This window comes from Micromesistius poutassou (assembly GCF_964030765.1).
Source record: "Micromesistius poutassou genome assembly, chromosome: 8".
Taxonomy (NCBI): domain Eukaryota; kingdom Metazoa; phylum Chordata; class Actinopteri; order Gadiformes; family Gadidae; genus Micromesistius; species Micromesistius poutassou.
The window spans coordinates 8,937,170-8,963,951 of NC_140278.1; the positions used below are offsets into that span (position 1 = coordinate 8,937,170).

A 26,782-nucleotide genomic window follows, 5' to 3' on the forward strand; every position below is an offset into this window, starting at 1 on the left:
AACCTCCTTATTTACATGCTGCAGTTTCTTCCCCACTAATTCCAACTTCTCATTTATTTTCTCGCTAACTACACAGCACTGGTCCTCAAGAGAGATGGAGAACATGAGTGAGAGCGAGGAGCGAGAGCCAGAGAGCATGCGAGAGAGAGAGACGCTCATCCGATCGAATGCATCTACCTGTCCATCACTCTGACCCGTAGAGGAATCCAGCTTCTCTTCTGTATGCACAAAGAGCCGGGTCGAGACGGAGTCTTTGCACAGAGAAGGAGTGAATACAGAGTGATGGGAAGAGAAGCAGGGTGAGACAAAGAACGCAGTGCATTAACCCGAACTCTGAGATCTCAGAGTCTGTCCATTCTGCCCATTTGACTCTTCACCTTAACACAACGATGGTCTGTGTTAAGGTGGAACGATGGAACCACCCCTGGAACGATGCTGCGTCATTCCAAAAAAAACTCAAGTCATGATCAGATCAGAGGGGATTTCCCTCTCACACATTTTGAATTGCTGACTTACAGGGTAACAGGAAACGTTATGGCAAAACAAGTTTGTCTACAAGTTTGAAACATCTGCTCAACCCATCCTTGAGGGCCCGGAGCGTTGGCGCAGAGAGCTTGCGAGACGGCAAAGAAATATTTTGGAGCGGAATGATTTTTACCGGAATTATTTATAGCTAAAAATATCTATATTTCAACTTAAACTTGAGACTTGCTTAACAACAATGAAAGAGCGAAGAGAGGAGCAGCTCAGGTAGTGGCCGGGGCCACTGCTGCCTGGAAGGTTATAACTAGATTAATTCTTTGCCAAGGACTTTCCACTTCTCAAGGCAGTGCCTACGGTTATCCGTCTCTGCTTCCCTTTTCATTATCCCACGCCTCCTCCGCAGCCTTCAGGCTCACAGCAGGACTGCACTTTTAAGTACTTTGTCCTCCACCTGAAAAAAACACTCTGATAGGTCACATTGTTGGACCGCACACATTGACGCATTTCATTTTCTTTTTTCTGTCGTATAGACTTTGCTACCTCGCAGATGGACAGACATTCAATTTTTTTTTCTTTTGTACTACTTGAATGTTGCCACTCCTTTCTATTTTGGCCATTTGACTAACTTTGGAAGTCAACATTTTGGAAAGGCACTGGAAACAATGCCCTTAGGCTATAAACATTTTTGTACCTACCTCTCTGTGAGGAGGGGAGCGCGTGTGTGTGCTTGTGTGTGCTTGTGCGTGTGCGTGTATGTGTGTGTGTGTGTGTGTAAGTTAGGAAGTGTTTAGTTCTCACTAAATGTCTCACTAAATGCCGGTGTTAACGCTGGGCTCTACTGTTTCTGCCTGTGGCTGTTATCTTCAAAGTGACACTGTGATGCCTGGGGGCCAGAATGTCCTTTATCTGACCCACAATGGCTGACCGCCACAGACGCCGTGGGACGAGGCGGGGGCCTCGTCCTGCGCTGCCAAGGCAACAGGACGACAGCAGGTCCTGGGAGCCGGCTCCAGAGGTGCGTACTAATGGCACCCTTGTTATGCTGAATCAATCGATTGGCTGCAACATCTGTGTCGACGCACAATTCCGGCACTCCATTATAGATGCGTGACACATGAAAATTGCCATGTGAACCTTTGCGAGGGTCGTGGTAATGTCATGTTAGGTTTGCGTCAACTCTCAGAGTTCACACACAATGACTGTACACTAGGTTTAAATATTGAAGCTGCTAAAACCTATGAAAGAAACGTTTTCCAAGGTCATGTTTTTCCAAGGTCATGTAAGATAATGGGACTGATGGCAGGATGCATTTTGCTGGACTTTATGAAAGGTATTTTCCATGGTGTCTTATGCATGTCCAAGTTGTAAAGAGCAGGGGATCTCTGGTTTTGCTGTCGACTATAGTGACAATAAAAACTGAAGGTGTCCTCTCTTCTCTGCACTTGCACTGACTCCTTATTCACCCTGGTTCATAGCGTGTGGCAAGAAAGAGTTTCCTTGCAAGCTATAATTGTGCTTCTTTGTACTTGTTCTTTAAACCTTTAGAATGTAAAATGGACGCTTACAAAGTCTACAACATGGTTTCACACAGCGTAAAAGAACGTAGACATGAAAGGGCTTTGAAGTGGGATGTAGCTTTCTGTGCCAAGCAATGCTTCATGGCGGATTACGTTTTTGATTGAAACTCCAACAAAATGCTTACATTTTGTGCATCCAACAAATAAAATCAATTGTAAATAATTGTTATGTTTGATGTATTACCCCATGCAGATAGAGACGTATATGGGCCCCCCCCCTGTGGCACACCCTGAGTGGCTAGTGTTGATATTCAGTCTGTAAAACAGTTGTACTCTGGCCGTCCACTGTGTGTGCATTGCCTTGTTAGGGCATCTGGTTGCATCAACGGATCGCCTGAATAATGCACAGTCATGAATAAACATCGACCATTGCATCACGCTACTGTAAAATAAATGGATAAATAAATAAATACACACTGGCTCAGAAATATGTATGTGTGTATGTATGTGTATGTATGTCTGTGCCTCCCCCGCCCCCCGCCCCCCTTCTGTCTCTGTTGCCCCAAAACAGAGTTTTCTATACTTTCATCAAAAAGCAACTCAACCATTCTCTCTCTCTCTGCTGGCTTTTTAGTCATGGTGGTGACCGCCATTGTAAGGTCATTGTGGCACAGCGAAGGGGACTCCTCCTCCTCCTCAGCCGGGTCCGCACTGTTGTGCTTGTGCACGCCTGTCTTCCTCAAAGGGCCTTACAGCTGGCACAAAGAAGGCCCTACTGGGACCACCCCCCCACCCGCCAACACACACCACCCCTCACCGCACACTAAATAAAAGAGAGAGAGAGAAAGAGAGAGAGAGAGAGAGAGAGAGAGAGAGAGAGAGAGAGAGAGAGAGAGAGAGAGAGAGAGAGAGAGAGAGAGAGAGAGAGACAGAGAGAGAGAGACAGAGAGAGAAAGAGAGAGGTTGGCTTTTCTTTCGCCTCTCTTGTCTCTCAATCTGTCTGTCTGAAGTGGCCCTGCCTGGCTCCCTGCTATGAATAATACAGCGCTCACACAAACAACAACAACCCCCAAAGAGATGCTCTGTCCCTATACTCACCCCGCTCCTCACTTCTCCTCACCCCACTCCTCACTTCTCCTTACCTCTCCTACCTCTCCTCACCCAGCTCTGCATCCCTCTTCATCCCGCTACACACCTCTCCTCCTCACTACTCCTCGCCCGGCGGTGCACCTCTCACTCCTGCCCCTGCTCTGCGTCCCTCTCCTCACCCCGCTCTGCACCATTCCTCAGCCCGCTCTGAATGGCTCCTCACTCTCCTTTCTGGAGGCTTCTGTCTCAATGCCTTATTCAGAATCGCCGTGCTGGTAATTCTATGGGCTGATAGGAATCCATTACAGTGCTGCTGCTTATAACTGTAGAGAAATATGACTTTCTTTATGGTCCGTCATCAGATGGAGTGTGAGGTCACCAGCCATGGTGGTGTTAAGCAGGGTTTCTTGTCACAGGCCTGACTGACGATGGCGATGATGTCCAAGCCATACGACAGCAGACATTCAAGCCTGCTCCAATACCGTCCCCCACCAAGCCAAAATGCACACACACACACACACACACACACACACACACACACACACACACACACACACGACAATGAACTAGTAAAATCTGTACATTGTTTAAAGAATCCAAACAAACAACTATCTCCAGACATGCTCACGTCTCGCTGCTGCATGTCGGAGCCTGTTCTATGTGTGCGTGTGCGTGTGCGCGTGCATGTGTGTGTGCGTGTGTGTGTGTATGTGTGTTACGTGAGTGTGGGGATTAGGACCCTATCAGTGCAGTTCTCAGGCTGTCAGAGCTTGGTAGAGTTGGAGACAAAGACGTGTCATTTCCATGTGAATGTGGCAGTGGAGAGAGACACCGTTCTCCCAGTGGGTCTACTTCCACTCAGACACACACACACACACACACACACACACACTGAGCCATAGACTGGAGTGCACACACATCAGATAAGATTGAATTAAATTAAGTTGATGGGATGTTGGACCGACTTGACAGAAAGACAGAGAGGAAACCGGTGTGGAATCCAGAAGACAGAATTTCTGGCCACTTAGCTTCTTGGATTAGACAATCTGTATTTGTGTGTGTGTGAGTGAGTAAGTGTGAGAGAGAGAATGAGTGAGTAAGGGACTTAGTAAGTGTGAGAGAGAGCGTCAGCGAGTGAGAGAGAGAGTGTGTGTGTGTGTGTGTGTGTGTGTGTGTGTGTGTGTGTGTGTGTGTGTGTGTGTGTGTGTGTGTGTGTGTGTGTGTGTGCGTGCGTGCGTGCGTGTGAGGAAGAAGGAGACATCTCTGAGGATTCCTCTTCACCCTGCACCTGCTCCTGGTGATTGCAGTTGTAATCTGGAGAGTGATGTTGCTCTCTGTGTTTGGGGGGGCCCCTTGCATCGCCTCGCCGTACCCCGTCATTAGGGGCCAACACTTATCCTCTCGCCTGGGTGCCTCCAGCTTATCATTACACACCAACACGGGGATGGGCGGAGAACCACCCTCTCTCTTCTCTCAAGGATAGGGGGATCTCCCAGCCGGCTTACTGCTGCACAGACAGCTGATAGTGGAGACTCTGTTTCATTGTGGGACGGGGACTGGGTGGGGGCGGGCTAGGGGAGACGGGCTGGGGGATGTAGAGGGAAGGACTATGGTGTAAATAGAGATAAAGATCCTTTATGATTTGAGACTTATAGAGGTGTGAGGACTTAAACGGAAAGCCTTTTGTAAGTGTGTGTGTGTGCGTGTGTGTGTGTGTGTGTATGCATGTGTGTGTGTGCATGCATGTGTGTGTGTGTGTGCAAGATTGTGTGTATGTCTGGGTCGTGGTCCATGTGTGTTTGTGTGGGTGCCTGCCAGATCAGGGATATGGGATGTTTGCTATGACCCACCTGGCGAGCGGTACACCGGGAAGCTGGTCTCTGGTCAGTGCTTACTGTCCGAGGTGGAGTCCTTGCCCTGGCTGTTCCTCCTGGCGCAGACCTGTATGCTGTCCCCGGACTCTGTCTGTAGCTTCACCCCCGCCACCGTGAAGATGGTAGACACTGTGGGAGGAGTGGCGATAGGGTGGGTTAATGATCTACTCTATAAGGTCATTACTTTGCTTATTGTACTAAATACATATAGGAAGTTGATTAGCTATTGACGTATAGCTTTGATCTTGTTGATTGATCAATGATTTGATAGATGCTCTAGCTGAAGATCACAAAGAGTTCCTGCATCAACACTCTGGTCTGGTGGCCCGGGCCGTACTTACAGACTATGAGATTCATCCAGATTTTCTCAAGGTCACTACTGGTTTCCAAATTCAGCTTAGATTTCTCCATTTCAGTCGTACTGGAAATCGTCCTTCCTGCCATCCCATTCAAGGCCCAACTTCCTCCCATCCAGCCCGTACTCTCCTTCGTCTCTTCCCTTTCGGGGGCTTCATTATAGCCGTAATTCTTCTTTTGTTCCTTGCTAATCTGCCGCGACTTTTGTCTGAGCGGAAATCCGTAAAACACTGGGACAATCACATTAACATTGAGCCAGAAACCAGACACACCCTCATTTGACTATAGGGGATAAAATGAAAGAGATATTTGCGCCCATCATTTTTATGGATATTGTATTTCATGGTGGCACAGCATTTGCATGTTACGGAGGAGTGTGGGTTTTCTGCCAGCTGAGTAGGTGCACTAAGGGTGGTCCCCTCTCCTCATCCCACACACTCCATTGTTCTACATCATTATAGCTTTCCCCCTGAATCTTAACTGACTTAGACTTCACTGACATGAGCCTTTACTGACGTGATGCTATGTTAAAATACTTTAATGACGTGATGCTATGTTAAAATACTTTAATGACGTGATGCTATGTTAAAATACTTTAATGACATGATGCTATGTTAAAATACTTTAATGACGTGATGCTATGTTAAAATACTTTACTGATGTGATGCTGTTTGAAGACTTTACTCACGTGATGCTAAGACTTTACTGATGTGATGCTGTTTAAAGACTTTACTCACGTGATGCTAAGACTTTACTAACGTAATGTTAGTAATGTGATTCTATATTAGACGGCTGGGCTTAAGGCTGCCTAATGGAAGAAGCTAGCGTAATTAGCCTTGCTGATTTCTTCTGCATAATCATAATAATCATAGCCCCCTCATCCCCCAGCGCCTATAGCATCACCGCAAACCTTGGACACATTTTCCCGTTCTCTTCACAAATGAAAAAAATAACCGCGTTCTGAAATTCATCTTGCAATTAATCCACAGATATCCTCATTGCAAGGATATGTGAGAGAGGAACTTAACATCACAAACATTCTGGGCTGTGAAGCTCTTCTGTTGCTTTGACGTTGGCTGCACTGCATTCAGCTCTTTTTGCCATGGAGTCTGTGTGTCTCTGTGTATGTGTGTGTATTAGTCTGTGTGTGTGTGTGTGTGTGGCATGTGGGAGCGTGTGTGTGTCAAAATGAGAAAACGCGAAAGTGATTGGTGAAAGAGAACGTGAGGAGGGAGACAAATCAAAGCCAGGCATCTCTCCCCCAGTGACCGCCATCTTCTGCATAACAACCTGCTGGGTGCTGATAACAGGATTAATAACGCTGCCGGAATATCCTAATCTCGGGAATTAAAAAAAGAGGAAGGGAAAAAGACTGTGTGTGTGTGTGTATTTAGAAACTGGTCGTCTGTGGGCTTGTTCTGTTGGAGTTGGCCGTGTTAGTGTTAGCTTTGGTTCCACCGACGAACAGGAACCCCAAAAGCTGTTTTATTAGGGATTTTATGGGATTTATGGATAATTGTGTCAACACACACACACACACAATTTGTCCAATAACGTGTCACATGAAGTGTGTCTCTGACTAACTCTGGGGCCCCACACTGCATATAGTACAGCAGGATCCATTGACAATGGTCACATCTCTATAATCTCTGCTGCTAATAGACCATTTTCCTCTCTTTCTTCCGTCTCCTCTCCCTCTCCCTGTTGGTCTCTCTCTGCTTCTCTCTCCCTCTCCCTGTGGATCTCTCTCTGCTTCTTTCTCCCTTTGTATCACTCTCTCTCTGCTTTTCTCTCCCTCTCTTGGATACTGTACAGTCACAACACTGGAGGGGCTATGACATTAATAGAGAGAGAGAAAGAGAAAAATAACGGGATGGAGAGAGAACAAAAGAGAGAGAGCGAGAGAGAGAGAGAGAGGGGGGTACGTACTGTCCTGCAGCTCCCAGATCCGTGGCGGTAGGTGGCTGAAGTACTCGTGGTTCAGAGCTGCCTGCGCTGAGATGCGGTTCTTTGGGAAGCACTGGAGGAACCTGGACGCTAGCTCCTCTGCATGGTCCACGTAGCCCAGCCTGTAGCGCACACACACACACACACACACACACACACACACACACACACAGGAGAAGGAGGTTAATAAACACCTGACTCCAACAGTCAAATATTAGCATATACATAATTTGTTTCCCTTCTACAATACAAACATAATTATTCACGAAACGTTCTTGTTTTATAACCTTAACATTACCATTAAACATTACAACTCAACGGTGGGTTTGCGTAATTAAATGGTTTTAGTTAAAGGAACTGGCTCAGCTGACGCAGATCCTACGAAACTGCTTAGACCAACGCAGACACACACACACACACACACACACACACACACACGTACACTCACGCTTGTGCACACGCACAAAGACCCCCCTCCCCAAACACACACACAATTAATATTTCCGAGTGCAGAGTGCTGAATTAAGAAGGCTGCGAATGAGAGGGTTCCTATCCACTTCTCTCCAACCACTTTATGTCTTTCTTATGGACCATTGCAGACTTGTTTGTGCCCGTGTGTGTCTGGCTTCCTTCAGGATGCGCCTGACAGAGGCACCTTGGAAGAGAGCGCGTGAACTTGGCTCACCACGCGTTGATACAAAAAACGATACAAAAAAACCCAACTGCAACACCCTGTCCATTGATGAGGCCTGGGTCGCATTAAATAAACATGGCGTCATCCTAAGCCCCTCTTCCTCTTCCACGTCCCAGCCAGCCCCATGCTGTGACTCCTCTAGGCCGCTCGCTCACACAGCACCTCCCACTCCGACGGGATAGAGCCCCACTCGGTAGAGAGAGAGAGACTGAGCGAGAGAGAGAGAGAGAGAGAGAGAGAGAGAGAGAGAGAGAGAGAGAGAGAGACCGAGCGAGAAAATGTGAGCACGTGAGAGCGAGAGAGTCAGAGGACTAGGCAGAGCGAGGAGATGCAGGGATGAAGCTAATGAAGTCCATCAGGGCCTCTCTCTCTCTCATCTTCACAGCACCATCCTTCGCTGGAGCTGCTTTCCATAAATAAATAAAAAAGTTGCCTCTGCCAATATGTGAGCCATGTACAGTGTGAGTGGGGGTGGGGTGCAACTTGTGTTTCTGAGGGTGAACCTACTTGAGTCATGCGAGGACTCTCGGTGTGAAATACTCAACCAGGAATGTGTGATAAATGACTCCTAGCATTAGCTAACGCGGACGATAAGGAGCCGGTGGCGACGTGCCGGAGACGCTCCAGACAGGTGTTGGTGTAGGGGTGCATTCCTCTCTGCCAACACTGTCCAACAGGCTTCACACGCCACCTCTTCCACCCCACCATAATTGTCAGATAACTATTCCTGCTATTAAACTTCTCAGAATGATGGGTTCGCCAGCAGCAAGGAACGTACCAATTTCCTGGGGCATTTTAAACACAGGTTCTCCGCCTTTATTGCTGTCAACAGTTGATCGTTTCGGCTACGCTCACCGAGGCTAGGAAGCCGTGACGTTCTGTGCTCCCAACTCGAGGCCTTGTCAACGTGTCCGAACACACACACACATCTTACGGAGTTCAACGGCAGCGTAAAGGGTGCCAGCCTTTCACCGAGGGCCTTGGTGTTGATGAAACACTGGTGTGATACATATCAGGCGTATTTTTATAGCTCCCTCGCCAGCCATACAAGGAGGTCAAGGGAAGAGACATTCCTCAGCTTGCCTTGGCGAGGCGTGTTCATAAATAGGCGGCACACAGATTGACTTCCTGGTGGAGCGGAGCTGGGCCAGTGAGGGGCTGGAGGACCGAATACATGCAAGCAGCCAGACGCCACGGGAGGCAGTGGTCCTGTTGGGGTTGGCTGGAGGCTTGTGTGAGCGGAATCACTGGCCTGTGTGTGTGTGTGTGTGTGTGTGTGTGTGTGTGTGTGTGTGTGTGTGTGTGTGTGTGTGTGTGTGTCCTGAAGAGTTCAAAGTGAAAAAAAAGGCCATGAGTGTCAATGCTTGTCTGGCTTCGTCTCTGTCTGTCTGGCTTTGAGTCTGTATGTCTGTATGTCTGTCTGTCTGTCTGTCTGTGGGCCTGTCTGTCTGTCCGTGGGCCTGTTGGTCAGTAAAGTTAATTCAGAGAGGCTAGATATGCGTTTGCTGCCAGTGAGAACGCTTCCAAAAGGAAATCATCCAAATCTACTACAGACAAAGAAATACATTGATGTATGCATAGGGTACAGTACTTGGCACATTTCTGGCTATAAGTTCCTTAAGAATTAAGGAACGAATGAAAGAAAAAGCAGTTGTAGTGTTTGAAATGGAGTAGTTCACCCCTAACACTTTTCTTGCAGGTACTTACATCACTCACATATTCTAATGTTAAATCGTACACCTCAAAATATGTTGTTGAACAGGGCTTTACGTTGAAGTGTGGCGATACAACAACCCTCCCCAAAACTAATAAAAAATCGAATTCACATGCGTCTGCTGCTCCAGATGCGTGCCAGCGGGCTGATTCTCTGTGGGTTCAGCACACATCTGGATGACATCCCGGATCATGACTCCATGCCCTTTTCTACCATCTGGGCCCGAACTCAGAGAGAGGCCAGAGTCTGGCCAAGCCCCCCCACCACATCGCCTCGCTCCAACACAACCATCCAGACTGAACTGGAATACTGTTTAGAGTGTCGCTGCTGCTGTTGTTGTCTTCCAAGAAAGAGGGAAAGGGGTGACCACATAGAAAGTGACAAGTCTATGTTTGGAAGTGTGTGTGTGTATGTGTGTGTGTAAGTGTGTATGGTTATAATAACGCAAGAGGAAATTGGTCAGGATTAACTGTCTCTGTCCAGAATGTCAGTTAAACTCATCACAGATGGTTGGTTACGGGCTACATGGAGTATACTAAAAAGTGGTGTCGGAAGGGATTATATATATATATATATATATATATATATATATATATATATATATATATATATATATATATACACAACCTGTGTATATAAACAACAGATACAAACCTGTGCATTAGCAACAGAGGGATACACTAACTAAAAAAAGTGATGCTTAAGGCACTCATACAAACAAACACACCCACACAGACACACACAAATAACATGGTGACACATGAAGGAACAACACTCATCCGCTTCTACTTACTTATTCCATGCTTGTCTGAGCTTCTTAGCGCTGTAAACTGTAAAGCGGTCTGTGAACACAGGAAAACACACGCACATTCGTGATCAATGCACATAGCACAACAGGCCGACAGCCATCGCGGGGAGCGACCTCGTCCCGTACAGGTATGTGTGGCTCCTTGCTCCCACACTGAAACTCTACTTAAGGAGGTGCTCAGAGCGCCGCCCGCGTTCGGTGCCAGCTGGCAGGGACCGGTCCAAACTGTCAACGCTTCTCAAAATATCGACGCGCCATACAGCGCCTCCTAGAAGCCTCATCCTGGGAGCACCGGGGAACGTAGGACTTCCTCATGATGTTGACACATGTATACCGTATGTGTTCGACATGAACAGGTCTCGGCCCTCAACGTCACAGCACAGCACGCCCACGGCCCTCTGTTTGCTACGCTTTGGCTTGGAATTCCTTACAGATCCCTTCCTGAACTGCCCCCCCACCCCCCAAATATTAAAATATGTCATAAAAGAGCATGTGCACAGAATAGCGCAACACTGCCACCTGCTGCTATGTGTCTGTAAATGCCGCAGAAGCTGTTGTCTCTCTCTCGCTCTCGCCTCTGCTCTCCCCTCTGCTCTCCCCTCTGCTCTCATGGTATTGGTCATACAGACTTTGAAGCCATGTAGCCTACAGACAAACTGAAATCCTTTTAAGTTGATTTCAAGTTGCTTCAATAAACCACGTAGAAAGTAAGACAAAATAACAAGGGATCGAGACAAGTTGTGTTATTTATTCAACAGTCAATAACCCTGTAATGGTTTTATCTGCCGTCTACCAAACACGTACTACAATAGTGTAATGGTGTTATCCTACGAGTACTTCCTGTTGGAGAACTTACTGATCTTTTTGTTTCTAATGTCAGGTTGTGAAGATTGATAGCCTGGATAACAGCAGGCACCGGATGAACAGGTTTGAGGTCTGTGTGAGTGTGTGTGTCTGTGTGAGCTCATCAAGCACACAGCTGTCCAACACACTGTGTGAGAGGAACAGCAGTCAGGGCGGCAGGAAGTAATACTAATTGTGTGTGTGCGTGTGTGTATATGTGTGTGTGTGTGTGTGTGTGTGTGTGTGTGTGTGTGTGTGTGTGTGTGTGTGTGTCACACCAGTGGCTCTCTAAATTGGTCACAAGAGATGGCTGGTTTGTCACATGTTCTCCTGACATCACACTGCACCCTTCATACCCTCAAACTGCCTTGATCAGCCCTCATCCCCTTCATAACCTCCCTACCCTCCCTCCCCCTTCATTACCTCCCTCACCCTCCCCTTCACTACCTCCCTCCCCCTCCCTCCCTTTCACTACCTCCCTCACCCTCCCTCCCCTTCACTACCTCCCTCCCCCTCCCTCCCCTTCACTACCTCCCTCCCCCTCCCTCCCCTTCACTACCTCCCTCCCCCTCCCTCCCTCCCCTTCACTACCTCCCTCACCCTCCCCTTCACTACCTTCCTCCCCCTCCCTCCCATCCCCCTCCCTCCCCCTCCACTACCTCCCTCACTCTCCCTCCCCCTTCACTACCTTCCTCCCCCTTCACTACCTCCCCCCCATCCCCTCCCTCCCCCTTCACAAACTCTGTCATCTCCCCCCCCGCCCTTCATCTCCATATCGCTGTGTACTCTCCACACTCTATAAACTCCTCTGCACCCCCCCTCCCTTTAGTTGCGTTTCCTTCACATATTAAAGAGTACACATCTGAATTAATTGAACCGGAGGACTAATGAGCTCCCATAGGGTCCGCTCTGGCTGGCTGTCAGAGGGGCCAGGCGGCCCAGCAGTGCTCCCGACAGCACAGGAGATGCGGGGCGAACTTTAGACCGGCTGGCTGGCAGGCAGAGAGACCTCATAGCTCCTGGCCACGTTCCTCCCATTTACCCCTGCACTTGTTGGCCAGGGGCCGGGTAGCTTGTGCTACCGGGCCTGTGTGTGTCTGTGTGTGTGTGTATTTGTGTTGCTGTGTGTGCGTGTGTGTACCTGTCTGTTTATGTGCCTGTGTGTCTGTTCCCCTGGGTATGTATGTATGTGCATTTGTGTGTTTGTGTGCGCATGTGTATAGGTGTGAGGCTGTGTGTGCCTGTGGTTGTATGTGCATGCACATCCACATGCACGTGCATGTGTGTGTGTATGCGCCTGTGTGTGTGTGTGTGTGTGTGTGTGTGTGTGCGCGTGTCAAATCACCTGGTTTGAAGTGAGGCAGGGAGTGGACCCCTGGCCAGATGTCCTCTGAGGGGGTGCCCAGGACCTGAGAGCAGAGGAGCACAACAACAACAACACAGTTCAATTAACTCGCTCACGTTCCCCCGAAACCAAACAATCATCCACCGTGATTGAGGAGGCAAGGTCAGTGTCTGCCCTTTTTTTCTTTGACAACAGACAACATATATTTCTTTGTACTGTCCGTTTGGGTCTTGATGGGCAAACAGACAACACAGGTTGTGGAAAAAGTGATCGTGACACACACTTCCCCTCCAAACACACACTTCCCATCCCAACGTCCTTTGCTCATGGGCACAGGCGCTGATATCAGCAACACACAGCTTATAGGGTTTGTCTTGGACCACAGAGCGGCGGTCATGCGGCATGTAACATGATGTTTCACAACTCAGACCGCTAATGGCTTCCAGATTTCCAGCCTTCTCTTCCTGAAGTTGCAGAAAAGCGTAATGTCCTCTTTTTTTGTGTGTGTCTGTTCTGGTGTTAGCAGCCCCGCCGCTGTGAGCAGCCGGGTTACATTAAATATACAATAGGAAAAACACACAACGGAGGGCCTGAGGGGCGAGACGAAAGAAAAGAGGAGGAAGAATGAGTGTGGGTGAGGAAGAGAAATAAATCACAAAGACGAAGAGGTCTGGGTGTTCTTGTGCTGCGAGTGTCTGAAGGTCTCAGGAACACGTTGGGGGGTTGGGGGGGGACAGAGGTACAATAAATACAAAAAAATCCAATGTGCAGTCACATAAATTGCCCGTGGTGCAGATTTGCGGAACAGAAAAAAAGAAAGATGCTTACGCAGAAGAACCGACCAAAAAACTGCTTGGCACTGTGTGATCGGGCGACAGTACCAAACCAAACTGTGCGGAAGGAAAATAAATAGTGGTGGAAGCAAGAAGATTGAGGTGGGCAAGAGACCAAGCTCTATGGACATGTCATGGAGAATAATTGAGTTGACCAAATGTTGCAGCATACTGAATGGGGAGACAGTCAGAGCATCGGGGAAAATCGTTGTAGTAACAGGAGCCGCCAGCAGAGGGCAGTAGCGCATCGGCGTCGCAAGGCGGCAACTCCGACAGACACTCGTCAAAGGATTCGACCGGACAAAGCCTGTCCATTAAGCTGATAACATTCTTTTTCAATCGTTTGAGGCTTTTCTTGGGTTCTAAGCGCAGCAGTGATGATGGCTTGCCATTGTTTGACGTTTATCCTCATTAAAAGAGATCACCACAGCATCATTAAAATGGAATTTTAAACCCCAGATTAATGCAGACTAAAATAGTTGTGTTTTTTTAGGTGCAGACGACTGAACATCTTGGTGTGGTGGTGGTTAGGCTTAAGTGCAAAGCAGAAGTAGGCTAATTGTTAAACAAAAGATATGGATTCCCTTACCCGAAAGCGTAAGGGAATTCATTCATGTGTTTTATGAATATTGATTTAAAATGATGTATTGTGTAGTAGTCGTTGTCTTTAGTAAGGGAAGTGAAAATATGTGGCACAGCATTCACTGTTGGACAAGTGGACGCGTTTGTTTGTTCCATCATCCCCATACTGAATTATAGATTATTCATCATAACACTTGAGCCAAACAAACAAAAAGGAATTTCCATGCACAATTTAATATTTGGACAAATCGCATTCGAGGACATTTCGCTCCAGAGGCGATGCATGGACTTTGTATTGTTGTGACAATAATACAAAGAAAAGCCGAGGAGGATCCCGTTATCACTCCATCAAGGACGGAGGAAAAATGTAATTACACTGAGCTACGGGCGTACACATCCCAGACCCCACGGCCAAGCATGATGATGAGGGGGGGTGATGAAGAAGTGTGTGTGTGTGTGTGTGTTTATGTGACAGAGTCTAAATGAGAATATGTGCCTGTGTATCAAAACGTCCAAACGTGATATGTGTGTGGCAAACAAACAGCGTAATAGGCTCACAAATCCCGACGTACACACACTCACCCATTTCTTCTCGCTCACGCACATGCTTTACGCACACACACGCACACACACACACACACACCTCATCCCCGGGGAGATGTGGTGATAGAAATTAGCTGTCCTCTCGCCCTCACCTCGTTGCACCCTGGGGGGGCCGCGGGAGGGGGGGGGCTATCTTAATTACTGGCCCACACAAACACCATTGCTCACCGCAGTCAAACACCAGCCGTCCCCTTCATCATCGCCGTGGCAACGCCAGCACGACATCGGTTATGCCTTGGGGACTGCGGGCATACATCACAGGTGAGCAATGCCAAGCATGGCTGCTATACCCTGGTTGATATACCCTGGCTGATATACCCTGGCTGATATACCCTGGCTGCCATACCCTGGCTGCTATACCTTGGCTGATACCCTGTCACCTATACCCTTGCTGTTATATCCTGGCTGCCATACCCTGGCTGCTGTGGTTATGGCCTTCGGAAACATGCCAAGTACATAAACACACGCACACATGTAAACACAGGCACGCACACCTACACACAAAAATAAAGAGATTATCACAAATGCGTGCAGACACACACAGTTACACACACACACACACACACACACACACACACACACACACACACTCATAAACACACACACACACACACACACACACACACACACACACACTCATAAACACACACATGCACACACACACACACACACACACACACACACACACACACACACACACACACTGATATACAAAAACACACAGACACATAGACCAACCCTATCTTGCTTGGACAAATAGTGAAACACACAGGGTGAATCTTAAGGCACAGGGGGGCAGTGAAATACTGCAGCTGTATCTTTTACATACACACATACGGAGGAAGTGAGCAGCCCAGGCAAGGTGGTGGAAAGTCAACGCCTTTGTCCTCTACAGCATCGCTATCTGATTTCTCCTGCGCTCCCACATCATTGGCCGCTTTGAGGTGTATGTATGCACCACAGCCTGACTTCCTTTTCCCATTGAACGCACATATAGACACACACACACACACACACACACACACACACACACACACACACACCTCCCATGTCACCACAGATCCCATCTCGGACCCTGTCACGGGGAATGGGAGCAGTAATGTGGCCCAATATGGCTGAGTGGGGTGATCCCCCCTACCCTTCTAGAGGGCACAAAAAAAACCTTTTTGGCACCTGAGACCCCCTCAATAAACAGCCCCCACCCCTACACACGCATGCACACATGCACGCACGCACGCACACATGCACACACACACACACGCGCACACACACGCACACACACACACACACACACACACACACACACACACACACACACACACACACACACAGACACACACCTCCTCCACAGACACACCTCCCAAAACTGTTCATAAGCGACATATAGTATTTCCAACAGTAATTGCTACCCTATATCTCGGGCTAATACTGCAGTGTGAGTCGAACGCTCTCAAGCACACGCACACACACACACACACACACACACACACACACACACACCTGGGGAACAAAAGCAATTTGGAGCTGGCCCTGTCAATCTGTAGCGAGGTGTGAGATGAGAGCGGTGTGTTAGATGTTTTTTTTACCTTCAATGGGAGAAACAGATGTTTCCCAGAACTGTGGGAAGGAAGGTAGACGTAAGGAGGAGGGATGGGGGTCACCTTGTCTCGGTGAAATGAGGGTGTATCTCGACGGGATTCCCATCACCGTTGAACTGGCAAACACAGGATGAGCCCAGACAACCCTCCTGAGTGTAAACAACCCCATGTTATTGGCCGGGAAATTAATTAATACAGCCATCTCCATCGCCGTCAACAGAACATACATCACACATCCCACCTGGTGGGCACACACACACTGCATCCAAACCCACAGAAACCACACATACACTGTGAAGCAACACCGAACACGTCCAGCACATCCAGCAGCCCTACTATGTTTTAGGCGGACTTCAGAGGGGAGACTTGTTCCCTGTTTCGTTACAGAAATATTCTATGGATGAAAGTGATTCTTGTGAGTGGACGAAGCTTTCAGAAGGGGAGAGGAGTTTATTTGTACAGTAGCCGGTCTACACAGTGTTGATTTGAACCCTTTACAGACTGTTCTTCACAGTTCACTGCCACTGATCGAGTTTTTGTGTTCGCCGATAACGTGCTTACAAATCACCGCCTCCAGAGGCACGATGGGTCATACAAATATGAAGCGAGAGAAAGTGTTGAATTGCTCTCAACTTTGATTTGTGAGATTCAAAAGAGCTGTATGTTAGATTGAAGGGCTATCATTTGTGTGTCCTTTGTTAGAAATGCCAAAGCCATCCGACAGCAAATAGTGAGCTGCTCTGTAGTGAGAACATGTGTTTGCTGTTGACTGCGCCTGCCTCCATCTGAGACCATTAAGAATTCGGACAGACCTTTCTGACCTGACAGGGTATCTTCTCTGATTTGGGGCATCCATCTTGCCTGTCAATCCCAGTTGCGTGAATTCTCAATGGCAGAGGGATTGGTGGGGAGGGAGGGAGGGAGGGAGCAGATAGGGAGAGGTCATTTGAGTTGTTGAGTTCAAAAATCTTGCTCTCTTCTGCTCTCTCTCTCTCTTCACAACTCTTTACATCTTCTAGCCCTACAACAGCTCTCAGATTGTAGCAATGTTCAAGGAGTTGAGCATTGGACAAAGGGTATTCATCTAATTTCAGATGGCTCTCAGTACTTTTATCACATACAAAATAAACCAGATGTGGACAACTAGCCACAGGCTCCTCGAGGACCCGTGGTCTCTACAGCAGAACACGGGGAAGGGAGACTGGGAGTCTTTAGTGGACGCTGCACCCAATTCCCCACGTCTGCATAGGTTCTGTGTGGTGCAGATAAGGTGCCCTGACACCGCCAAGGTCGGCCCACTCGTGCGTGGCTGACTGGGCAGGGACGACGGGCGGGGGTGGGAGGGCCGCAGTGGTGGAGTGAGGAGGTAGGTGGAGCGGAGGCAGTGGTGCATTGTGGGTAGGCCGGCAAGGAGTGGGGTGCAGATCAGGAGAGGGGCGGGGGAACGCAGCAGAAGATCATGACGACGCTTCCGCTGAGCTGTATGTGGTGTGCATTATTGATGGTAGAGATTAGTACACTTTGAAGTGTGTGGGGGAGAAAACAGGAGAGCGAGAGAGAGAGAGAGAGAGAGAGAGAGAGAGAGAGAGAGAGGATAACAGGCATGAGGGTTGGAGGGTATCCAAGTGAATGTCATTGTCTTTGTGGTTTGCGGGGTGGGGGGGAGGGCTTGTCAGCCACAAGGAAGTGTGTGTGTGTGGGGGGGGGGGGGGGGGGGGGGGGGGTGAGGCCAAGGAGGAGGAGACTGATACATCACAGCAGCAGTCAGGGCCTCCTAAAATACAATACCTGTTCTCCTCATTTCCAAGACCACGGAAGGAGAACGAGACACGGAAAAGAGAAAAACTAGCAGATATCTCATTCTGCTTGTAAGTGAAAGGAGAAGGGGGAGGATTCTCATTGTCGTGTAAGCGGCCACTCAGGCGTTTCCAGGGATCGCTTGCTGAGGTTTGCTTTTGCGGTTGTTGCGTTGAATGCCGGCCTGGCAGCGATGTAACTCAATGAGGCCCCCGCTGAAATGCTGCAGACACACTGATCCACACGGAGCAAGGTCACGGCTGCCCAGGCCCGCTGAGATACACGGTGTGTGTGTGTGTGCGCGTGTGTGTATAGAGAAGGGTCAAGGGCAGCCGGGAAAAGAGATGTAAAGAGAGATCCATCAACAGGGAGATTCCTGAGGTCAAAGGGCAGATTCCAGGCTTTACACACACACGCACACACACACACACACACACACACACACACACACACCCCGTCATACACACTTTCTCGTGAGCCCTAAAAATAAAGGCCACCCAACAAGCTAGCCAGACTCAGCTAATAGGTTGAGTTTATAAGCGTGCAGCCTCGCCCCTCCGTCTGCAGTGCCGTTTGTTTACATACCTCTTCAATCTCAGAGGGTGACGAAGCCCAGGATAAACCCCCCCCCCCCCCCCCCCCCCCCCAGCCCCCAAGCCTGGGAGACACGCAGCAGAGAGTTGACCCTTCACTCCCATGTTAACCACTTTCCAAGACCAGCCACGACAACGGCGTTCCCTGCATGTTTAAACCCGGGTTGGTCCATGAACCCACTGAGCTGGCCCTGCCAATCAGAGTGCCCCCGGCTGACTGGACAAGACGATACTGCGCACGGCAAGCGGTGCACGCAGACACACACACATGCAGAAAAACCCTAACTGTCAACAGCAGGACAACAGCAGCATGCTTCTGCGCTGCTTGATTTGTCTTCTCTGCAGTCTTTCACTCATCCTTATATCACTCCCATCCATCTCTCCCTCTCTCTCTCTGTCTGTCTGTCTTTCTACATACTTCCAATGTCTCTCTCTTTCTCTCGCTCTCTCTCTCTTTCCAACCTTTCACACCCTGTGAAGTGTGATTGTATAAGGTGATGTGTGTGGTTGTGGAAGGCGTGTGGCTTTGCTTTGGGGATATTCAGACCTAGATTTCACTGTTGGCCCACACAGTGAAACACACACACACAGTCTTACACACAGTCTGATAAACACAGACAGTGACAAAGACAAGAAAATGTAGGGAACCATAGGCCCTACAATACCATTACATGCACACATAATGTCTATATAAATGCAATTGTTTTTTTTTTAATGCAAATTAAGCCCTTAAATCGACTGAATTGAATTTAGTTCAGAGAGAGACAGAGACAGAGAGAGAGAGAGAGAGAGACAAACAAATATCAGGCAATCAGAGAGGAAAGGAGAAGGAAATAATTTTTTTTTAATCAATCTTAAACATCTACTCAAAAACATGCACGTAAGGACCTGGTTAATGTCTATGTTTTGAAGCAAACTGGTCCCTACTAATTAAAAAAGGAAATGTTTGTGTTATGCTCCTGTAATGCTGATGCGGAGTGCCCATCATGTAGTGATGTGCGATGACCTTTCAATTCCCTTTCCCCCAACTCTCACTTCCACAGTGACAGCCCCGCACCTGCTTCTCTGAGAGACAAGAGAGACAGAGAGAGAGATAGAGAGAGAGAGAGAGAGAAAGAGAGAGAGAGAGAGAGAGAGAGAGAGAGAGAGAGAGAGAGAGAGATACAGATAGAGAGAGAATGGAGCTGGAGAGGATGGAAGACAAAGGTTGTTGGAGGATCATCATGTTTATGTCAGGTACTCTCTGACAGCTAGACCGCCAACCGTTCCGCCAGATTCGCCGCAACGCACAGCATTTCCATAGCGATCATTTCCTGTCTCCCCGCGGGGCTGGCAGGTGAAAACACGGAGGCATTAATACAGCCGCTGCATTGTCGTATCAATGGGCTAACTTCTGTCAGCCTCTGTCAGAAGCTTTATGCAAAGAGAATATAATGTATAATTGTGAATTGAATGCACACGCCTGGTCTCACAGTCAGTGGTTGAAAAGCAAACAGAATTGTTAACCATTCATCATCATGTATGTGTTGCGCACACAAATGGCCCAACTAGAACCACAACTACAAAAAAGGCTACAGACACCAAGAAGTCAGCTGGGTGCCAATTAATTCGCCGCTCTGTAAGTACACTGTGTTTAAGCCTGCTGCGAGATCGTAGTGAGCCTTCTCGTAAATTACAGTGCTGTGAGAAAGATTTCCACCAGCATTAAGACAGCCAACGATTTCCTTTGAAACTAATCTCAGGGCAGAGGTGGGATTGTCAAGTCAAGCTGCAGCCATAAGCCAGACAGCGCTGTAGACCGCCTTAAAAACCCTGCACCCACCACCACCAGCTGCCCGGCCCTCCCCATCTGTCCACAAGGCAGGGTTTTTTTTGCACAGAGTCAGCCCAGTCCCGGCTGCCCCTTGCCACGGCTGCTCCTCAGAGCGGCTGCTTCTCAGGTAATCCTACTTAATACCACCGGCACTGCATACACCACAAGCATTAGATGCTGAGAGAGCCAACAAATAAATAAATAAACACGAAAATACTGCCACACACACATCCACATATCCAGAGGATAAGACCACATCATCTCTCTCTCTCTCTCTCTCTCTCTCTCTCTCTCTCTCTCTCTCTGTTTGTCTCTGCTTTTAGCCTAGCTCTAAAGCTGCCAACCCAGGCTCAGACGAAACACATCTGTCCCACCTCCGCCACCTCCTTCTTCTTTATAATAACCTCAGCGGGAGCATGATTCATAAAAACTAATAGCCAACCCTTCCTCAACGGCAGCAAGAATTTCCTTTGGGTCCTGAGACTCAGACGTCTGGGTCACCCCCCACCCCCCCCGCCCCCACAACTCCATCCTTCACTAGCTGACCTCTCTGCACCACCTCTGTCGGTTACCCCACCTCCTAAGCGGCTGATGTTGTTGCTAATAACTCCCACCTCTCCGGACTACACCGCGGGCCCTCCGGTGTGATTGTACAGCCGGCCGCGCCCCCATGAGCCCTGCATCGCCCGCAGAAACACTGCTCTCCTTCGCCCTCTTTGTGCTCCCTGACGGCGTCTGGTGGAGGAGAAGGAGGAAGAGGAGGAGGAGGAGGAGGAGGGAGGGGCTGTGGAGGGAGGTACTGCACGAGTCCCAGCCTCCACACTACAGATGTGAGTTATTTTGTTGATTTCTTTTTATCCCTTTTGGCCCACAAATTGATTGTGAAACCTCCTTTTCCACCCCTCCTCCTTTCAGCCACAGCGGACCTCCTGGGATGTCGTGCTTCCATTTTTATGTGTGTGTGTGTGTGTGTGTGTGTGCACAGTTAATGTGGGTGCACAGTTAACGCGCGTGTGTGTGTGTGTGCACAGTTAACGCGCATGTGTGTGTGTGCACAGTTAATGTGTGTGTGTGCGTGCGTGTGTGCGTGTGTGTGTGTGACGCCCTTAAGCACTTCCCCGCCGCCCCTCCGTCCACCATTCCCCCAAACACACCACCACCACGTCCTCCAAATACAACACATTCCCCACCTCCTCCCCTTCCACCACAGATTGATTGAAGGGGTGGGGGGCCCTCAATCAATCGGATCCCAAAAGCACAAAAAGCCCATCCTCCGCCCAGAGACGGGGTTATGAGAGCAGTTCCGGGGTCCAGGGCTGCGGGTGCCCACCAGCGACCGGGAACTCTTTGTCTCCACACCTGGCTCTGGCCCCACCCCCTCTCCTCCCTCCCTCCCTTCCTCTAATCTCCCTAATTGTCCCCCCATTAATTATTCAGCCCTCGTGGCTCTGGCAAGGAATATGAGTATGAATATGAATTTGAAAACGAGACAATTATACACCTGCCTCGCACCACTTCAATTAGCAGCCAAATTGGGATTTCAGATGAAGACACAGGAACAAGAATGTGTGGTGTGTGCGCGCGTGTGTGTTAGTGTGTGTGTGTGTGTGCGAACGTACGTGTGTGAGTGTGCGCATGCGTGTGTGTGTGTGTGTGTGTGTGTGTGTGTGTGCGTGTGTGAACAGAGGGTAAGGGGAGCGATAAGCCAGAACTCGAATCACCCTGGAATACTGATGTGGCCCCACAACCCTCTTTACCCCTCCCCCCCCCTGACGGGTGGGGTACTGACGGAGATGTAGCCGTCAGGCGGCCGTTCAACCGTTGGGTGGAGGAGGAGGAGAACCACCGCCCCCCCCCCCCCCCCCCCCCCACACCCCCCCCTCAGGGGAGTTCACCCGCCTCGAACTTCTACCTTCAAAAAAAAAAAAAAACCCTGTTTCTTTATGATAATGGACAGGATCAAGAGGTTGTTGGTGGCCATCCCATAATGTGTGACGCGCTGCGGTGACCCACCACCCTTCACCAGGCGAGTGCCTCTTCATTCACTCCGTAGGTCGGCCCTCCGGGGTCAACAGCCCGGCGTAATTATGCATTTAAACGCCCGCTTCCCCTGATTTTTCTGAACGGCAGACTAGTAGTAGTAGTGGTGTCCTCGGACAGAAAACACACAGAACGTGAACCTCAGTGATGGGGGGAAAAAAAAAAGCTGGGAGCGCTTTGAGGACAACACTGTGAGTCTGGGTGATCAAACCGCCGTCGCACTCTCTCGGCTTCACTAAAACATTTACCGTTTATCAATATCATTTGTCAAAATGACTTCCTCGTACAGATTCTGCAAGAGGGCGTTCTGCGTGCCTGCCAGGAATGTAAACAATAGCGCCATAGCGCTGGTCTTTTAGAATCAATGTGCTTCCGTCGGTACGGAGACCGAAAATGCAGAGTCCGCGCACCGAGCGTTTTTGACAAATGATATTCACGACAGATGTTTTTAGCGACGCCAGAGAGAGAGGGTTACGACGGTTTGTCCACCCAGACCGCTATAATCCTGAACGACGTGCACACACACACACACACACACGTAAAAGTTGGCCCCACACAGACAGGGTTCTCCACCAGTGCTGTGGGGGAGCCCTGGTGGGCCTTAAGGACAGACGAGGTGTGCCGTGACATTAAGTGGGATTTAATCCATCTTCTTCCAGTAGGTTAATAATAAAATGAGCACTATTTATGATTATCTATATTATTGATTTATTGATCCATCTAAAGCTCTTGCTACATTCCAGCTCACATTCTATTTTTATGATGATGATGATGCCTGTGTGTGAAACATTGTAAGAATTGCTACTAAACTAGCTGGTGTATATACTACCCTTGTTATAAAGTGTGTGCTATTTATCATGCCGTACGACTGTAGGTTGGAGGGCCTTGACTGTGTGGATGGGACCGTGGTGGGCCTTAGCCCCACAACGTTCAGGAACCACCGGGCCTTCGTAGACTATATGATTCAGCAGCATCCACAGTGACTCACCAGGAATATTCTCTCCAACTGGTCCTGGATGTCCTTCATCCCAGGAAAGGCTGCCACTCCCTGGATCATCTCGATGAAGATGCAGCCCACACCCCTGGAGACACAGACACAAGAGCAGGTGTGAAGAAAAGAACCAACGGATCGAAGAAGCGGACTAACAAATGACTATCGGCTCCTTAGCGGAAAATACACAATGTTCTCTCAGCCATCCCCTCTCCGGACTACTGCTTTGTAAACCGGATACTTTCCGAGGCGATGATAGGAAAGTGTAAGAAAAGAAAAAAGAGTTGTTTCTTTCCACATGAGTGAATCGGTGCAAAAGGTGTGAGTGTCTGGGGTCACGGCAGGTTCACCGTGGCTCACCGCTGAGGAAGCTGCTGAACCAAACCGAGAGTAAGAAAGGAAGAAAAGACAGAGACAGAGAGAGAGAGAGAGAGAGAGAGAGAGAGGCACAGGGGGGAGTGACGGAGGGAGTTGGCTGGAGGTGTCCAGGAGAGAGGAAGGGGGCTTGGCGTGGGCGCGTGTGCAGGATGGGTGTGTGTGTGTGTGTGTGTGTGTGTGTAAACTGTTGTCAGAGCTCGTTTGTCAGAGAGCTATTGTTTCGTGACAGGTTCACTTTGCAGCCCAGTGCACAGCGCTGGGCCGTGGCTCTCAGTGCCGCGGCTACGGGTGACGGACCGCGGGCCACGCACGGATGGAGAGACGGAGCGGGTCAGACACGGAGCAAGAGGCGGTGCCGGTGGAGAGGAATGGGGACCGAGAGACAGAGGGAGAGAGGGAGAGAGAGAGTGAAGGCAAAGAGGTAAAGAGAGAGAGAGACACTCGTAGAGGCTTACGTATAGAGCGAGAGAGAGAGAGAGAGAGAGAGAGAGAGAGACGGCAAAGAGGTAGAGAGAGAGAGAGACACTCGTAGAGGCATACGGAGAGAGAGAGAGAGAGAGAGAGAGAGAGAGAGAGAGAGAGAGAGAGAGAGAGAGAGACACTCGTAGAGGCATACGGAGAGAAAGAGAGAGAGAGAGAGAGAGAGAGAGAGAGAGAGAGAGAGAGAGAGAGAGAGAGAGAGAAGGGGGAGGGGGAGCAAAGAGAGAGGGGGAGGGGGAGCAAAGAGAGAGGGGGAGTGGGAGAGACATTCACAGCATGCTAAGATTCATTTTGGCTGGGGTATAACCTCATCCATCTCCATAAGCCTCCTATAGGAGCCCAGGAGCTCCAGCACTCCTATTGGAGCTCACAGAATGGCCTTAGTGGGGTGTGCCAGAGTGCATGGAGTGCACGGTGAAAGCAAAGACAACAACTTAATCCATGGGAAAAATATATAGAATATCTGCTAGATGCTTTGTATTGGCTCTAACATTGAGCCACTATAAAGTATAATATAAAGAACTACATTGATGGTTGAAATATTAAATGGAGGACAGCCCTGGAATGCTTCATGGACTGGTACTATACAAATGTAAAGAGAGCATACACCCCCCTCAACATAAGAGCAGTAATTCAGGTTGGTTGTGTCTATATATATATTTCTGCCTCACTGTTCATCATAAATCATTCATCATTCCTTTATATTCTATTCTGATTTCAATCCATTGTTTCATTAATAATATCCACTAGTCCTTTGTGCGTGTGAGTGTGCATGTGCGTTTGTGTGTGCGAAAATACTCTGATATTTTATTCACATCAAGGTTAAATATACGCCACACATGTTCCTGGCAGCGGGGCGTCCCCTCCCATGGGCGCTGGTTAAGTACCGTGAACCCGCAGCACGCTCATGCGCTCCACTCACACATTAACTCAGGGCTGTTTAAGTGAACCATTCATTATTTAATGTATTCTGAGGTTAAATGATTCATTGTTTGTTCTGATCGATGGCTGGGCCATCAGATAGCGCTTTGTCTTATTGTCTTCTGCGGCTGGACGTTTCAATTTATTTTTTGGCTTCCATTAACATTATGACCAGTCAAAGGCAGAAAAGTACTAAATTGAACCTCAGAATGGTAATGATGCTTTGTGCAGCTTTCTGCCCGCTTGTGAGTTACTTGAAATTCACGAGCGGATATATCTACAAAAAAGGCAAGACAAAGGAAATAAAGTGCCAAGTTGACAATACTATTGCCTGTAAACTAAATACTAGGATTATTAGTGGAATAAAGAAACACAACAACCAATTGACATTAGGCCACTTGCTCCAAAACAGTTGTGTGAGCGCATAGATAAATCCCTGTATAAATAAAACAAAAGATCGATAGCGTGTGAGGAAAAACAATAACGTAAGAAACACAATGGGCAAATAAATACATAGTGTTTCCTCATGTTCTGTGGCTGAGAGGCTGAGCCTCTTGTGTTCTGTACGGGGGCGGTCCAGTGCGGAGCAGGACACAGAGAGAGTAGACAGGCTCTGGTGGTCCCGGATGCGGCCTATTAGCTGAATGTATTACCTTCTCCTCACAGAGCCCGGGCCGGCAGACCACTCACACCTAGAGGGTAAGTGCACTCCTCCTCTGAGTCACAAGAGAGAAACGGCACACTACGTCCTGACGAGGGGGGAAGGGCCGCTGTGTGTGTGTGTGTGTGTGTGGTGTGTGTGTGTGTGTGTGTGTGTGTGTGTGTGCGCGTGCGTGCCTGTGTGTGTGTGTACGTGCGTGTCCGGGGAGTGTTTTCAGTGTGTATTCTTCTGAGCATTTGCCACTTATCCACCTGCTTATAAAAACACTCATCTGACCCCCCCGCCCCCACCCCCCCGCCCCCACTCCCCCAACTTCTGATCTTTAATTGGCCGCGGTGGGAAGCAGATGGGGTCCTCGTAGCGGGGGACTGCCCGTCCGCTGCCTGTCTTGAGATAGATGTGAACACGGCTCATACCCAGGAGGGAGGAGGGCTCTGATAAGATCCAGCCCAGCCCACCTCCCTCCGACCTCACCCCACAAGCCCCCCCCCCCCCCCCCCCCCCCCCACCCCCCCCCACACACACACCCACCGCCTCCAGACACACACACACACATCGCCTGCCTCCAGAGCTCTCTGGCTCCATTTCAACGCACCTGAGCCGTCGCTGCGCGCCTGAAAGGGGGAATTGACGTGCAGGGGAAGGCCGCGTACAGGGGCCTGATCTGAAGACAACGGCCCTGGACACGTTAAACCCCGGGGATTGATCAGTGATGTCGTCTTATGAGCCTCTGTTGGTGACTGGGGAGGAGGAGGAGGAGGAGGAGACTGAGGAATATGAGCAGGAGGAGCAGGAGGAGCAGGAGGAGCAGGAGGAGCAGG

General features: G+C 49.2%; 1 protein-coding gene across 1 annotated transcript in view; it reads right to left on the bottom strand.

Annotated features, from left to right (window-relative positions):
- Nucleotides 1-26,782, bottom strand: part of cdk14 (cyclin dependent kinase 14) — a 103,421-nt gene that overhangs the window by 21,177 nt on the left and 55,462 nt on the right. Inside the window, 5 exon segments of the mRNA XM_084472380.1 lie at nt 4,940-5,092; nt 7,250-7,389; nt 10,469-10,517; nt 12,672-12,735; nt 23,519-23,612. Of these exon segments, the coding sequence (XP_084328506.1) occupies nt 4,974-5,092; nt 7,250-7,389; nt 10,469-10,517; nt 12,672-12,735; nt 23,519-23,612 (466 nt within the window). The 3' untranslated portion in view covers nt 4,940-4,973.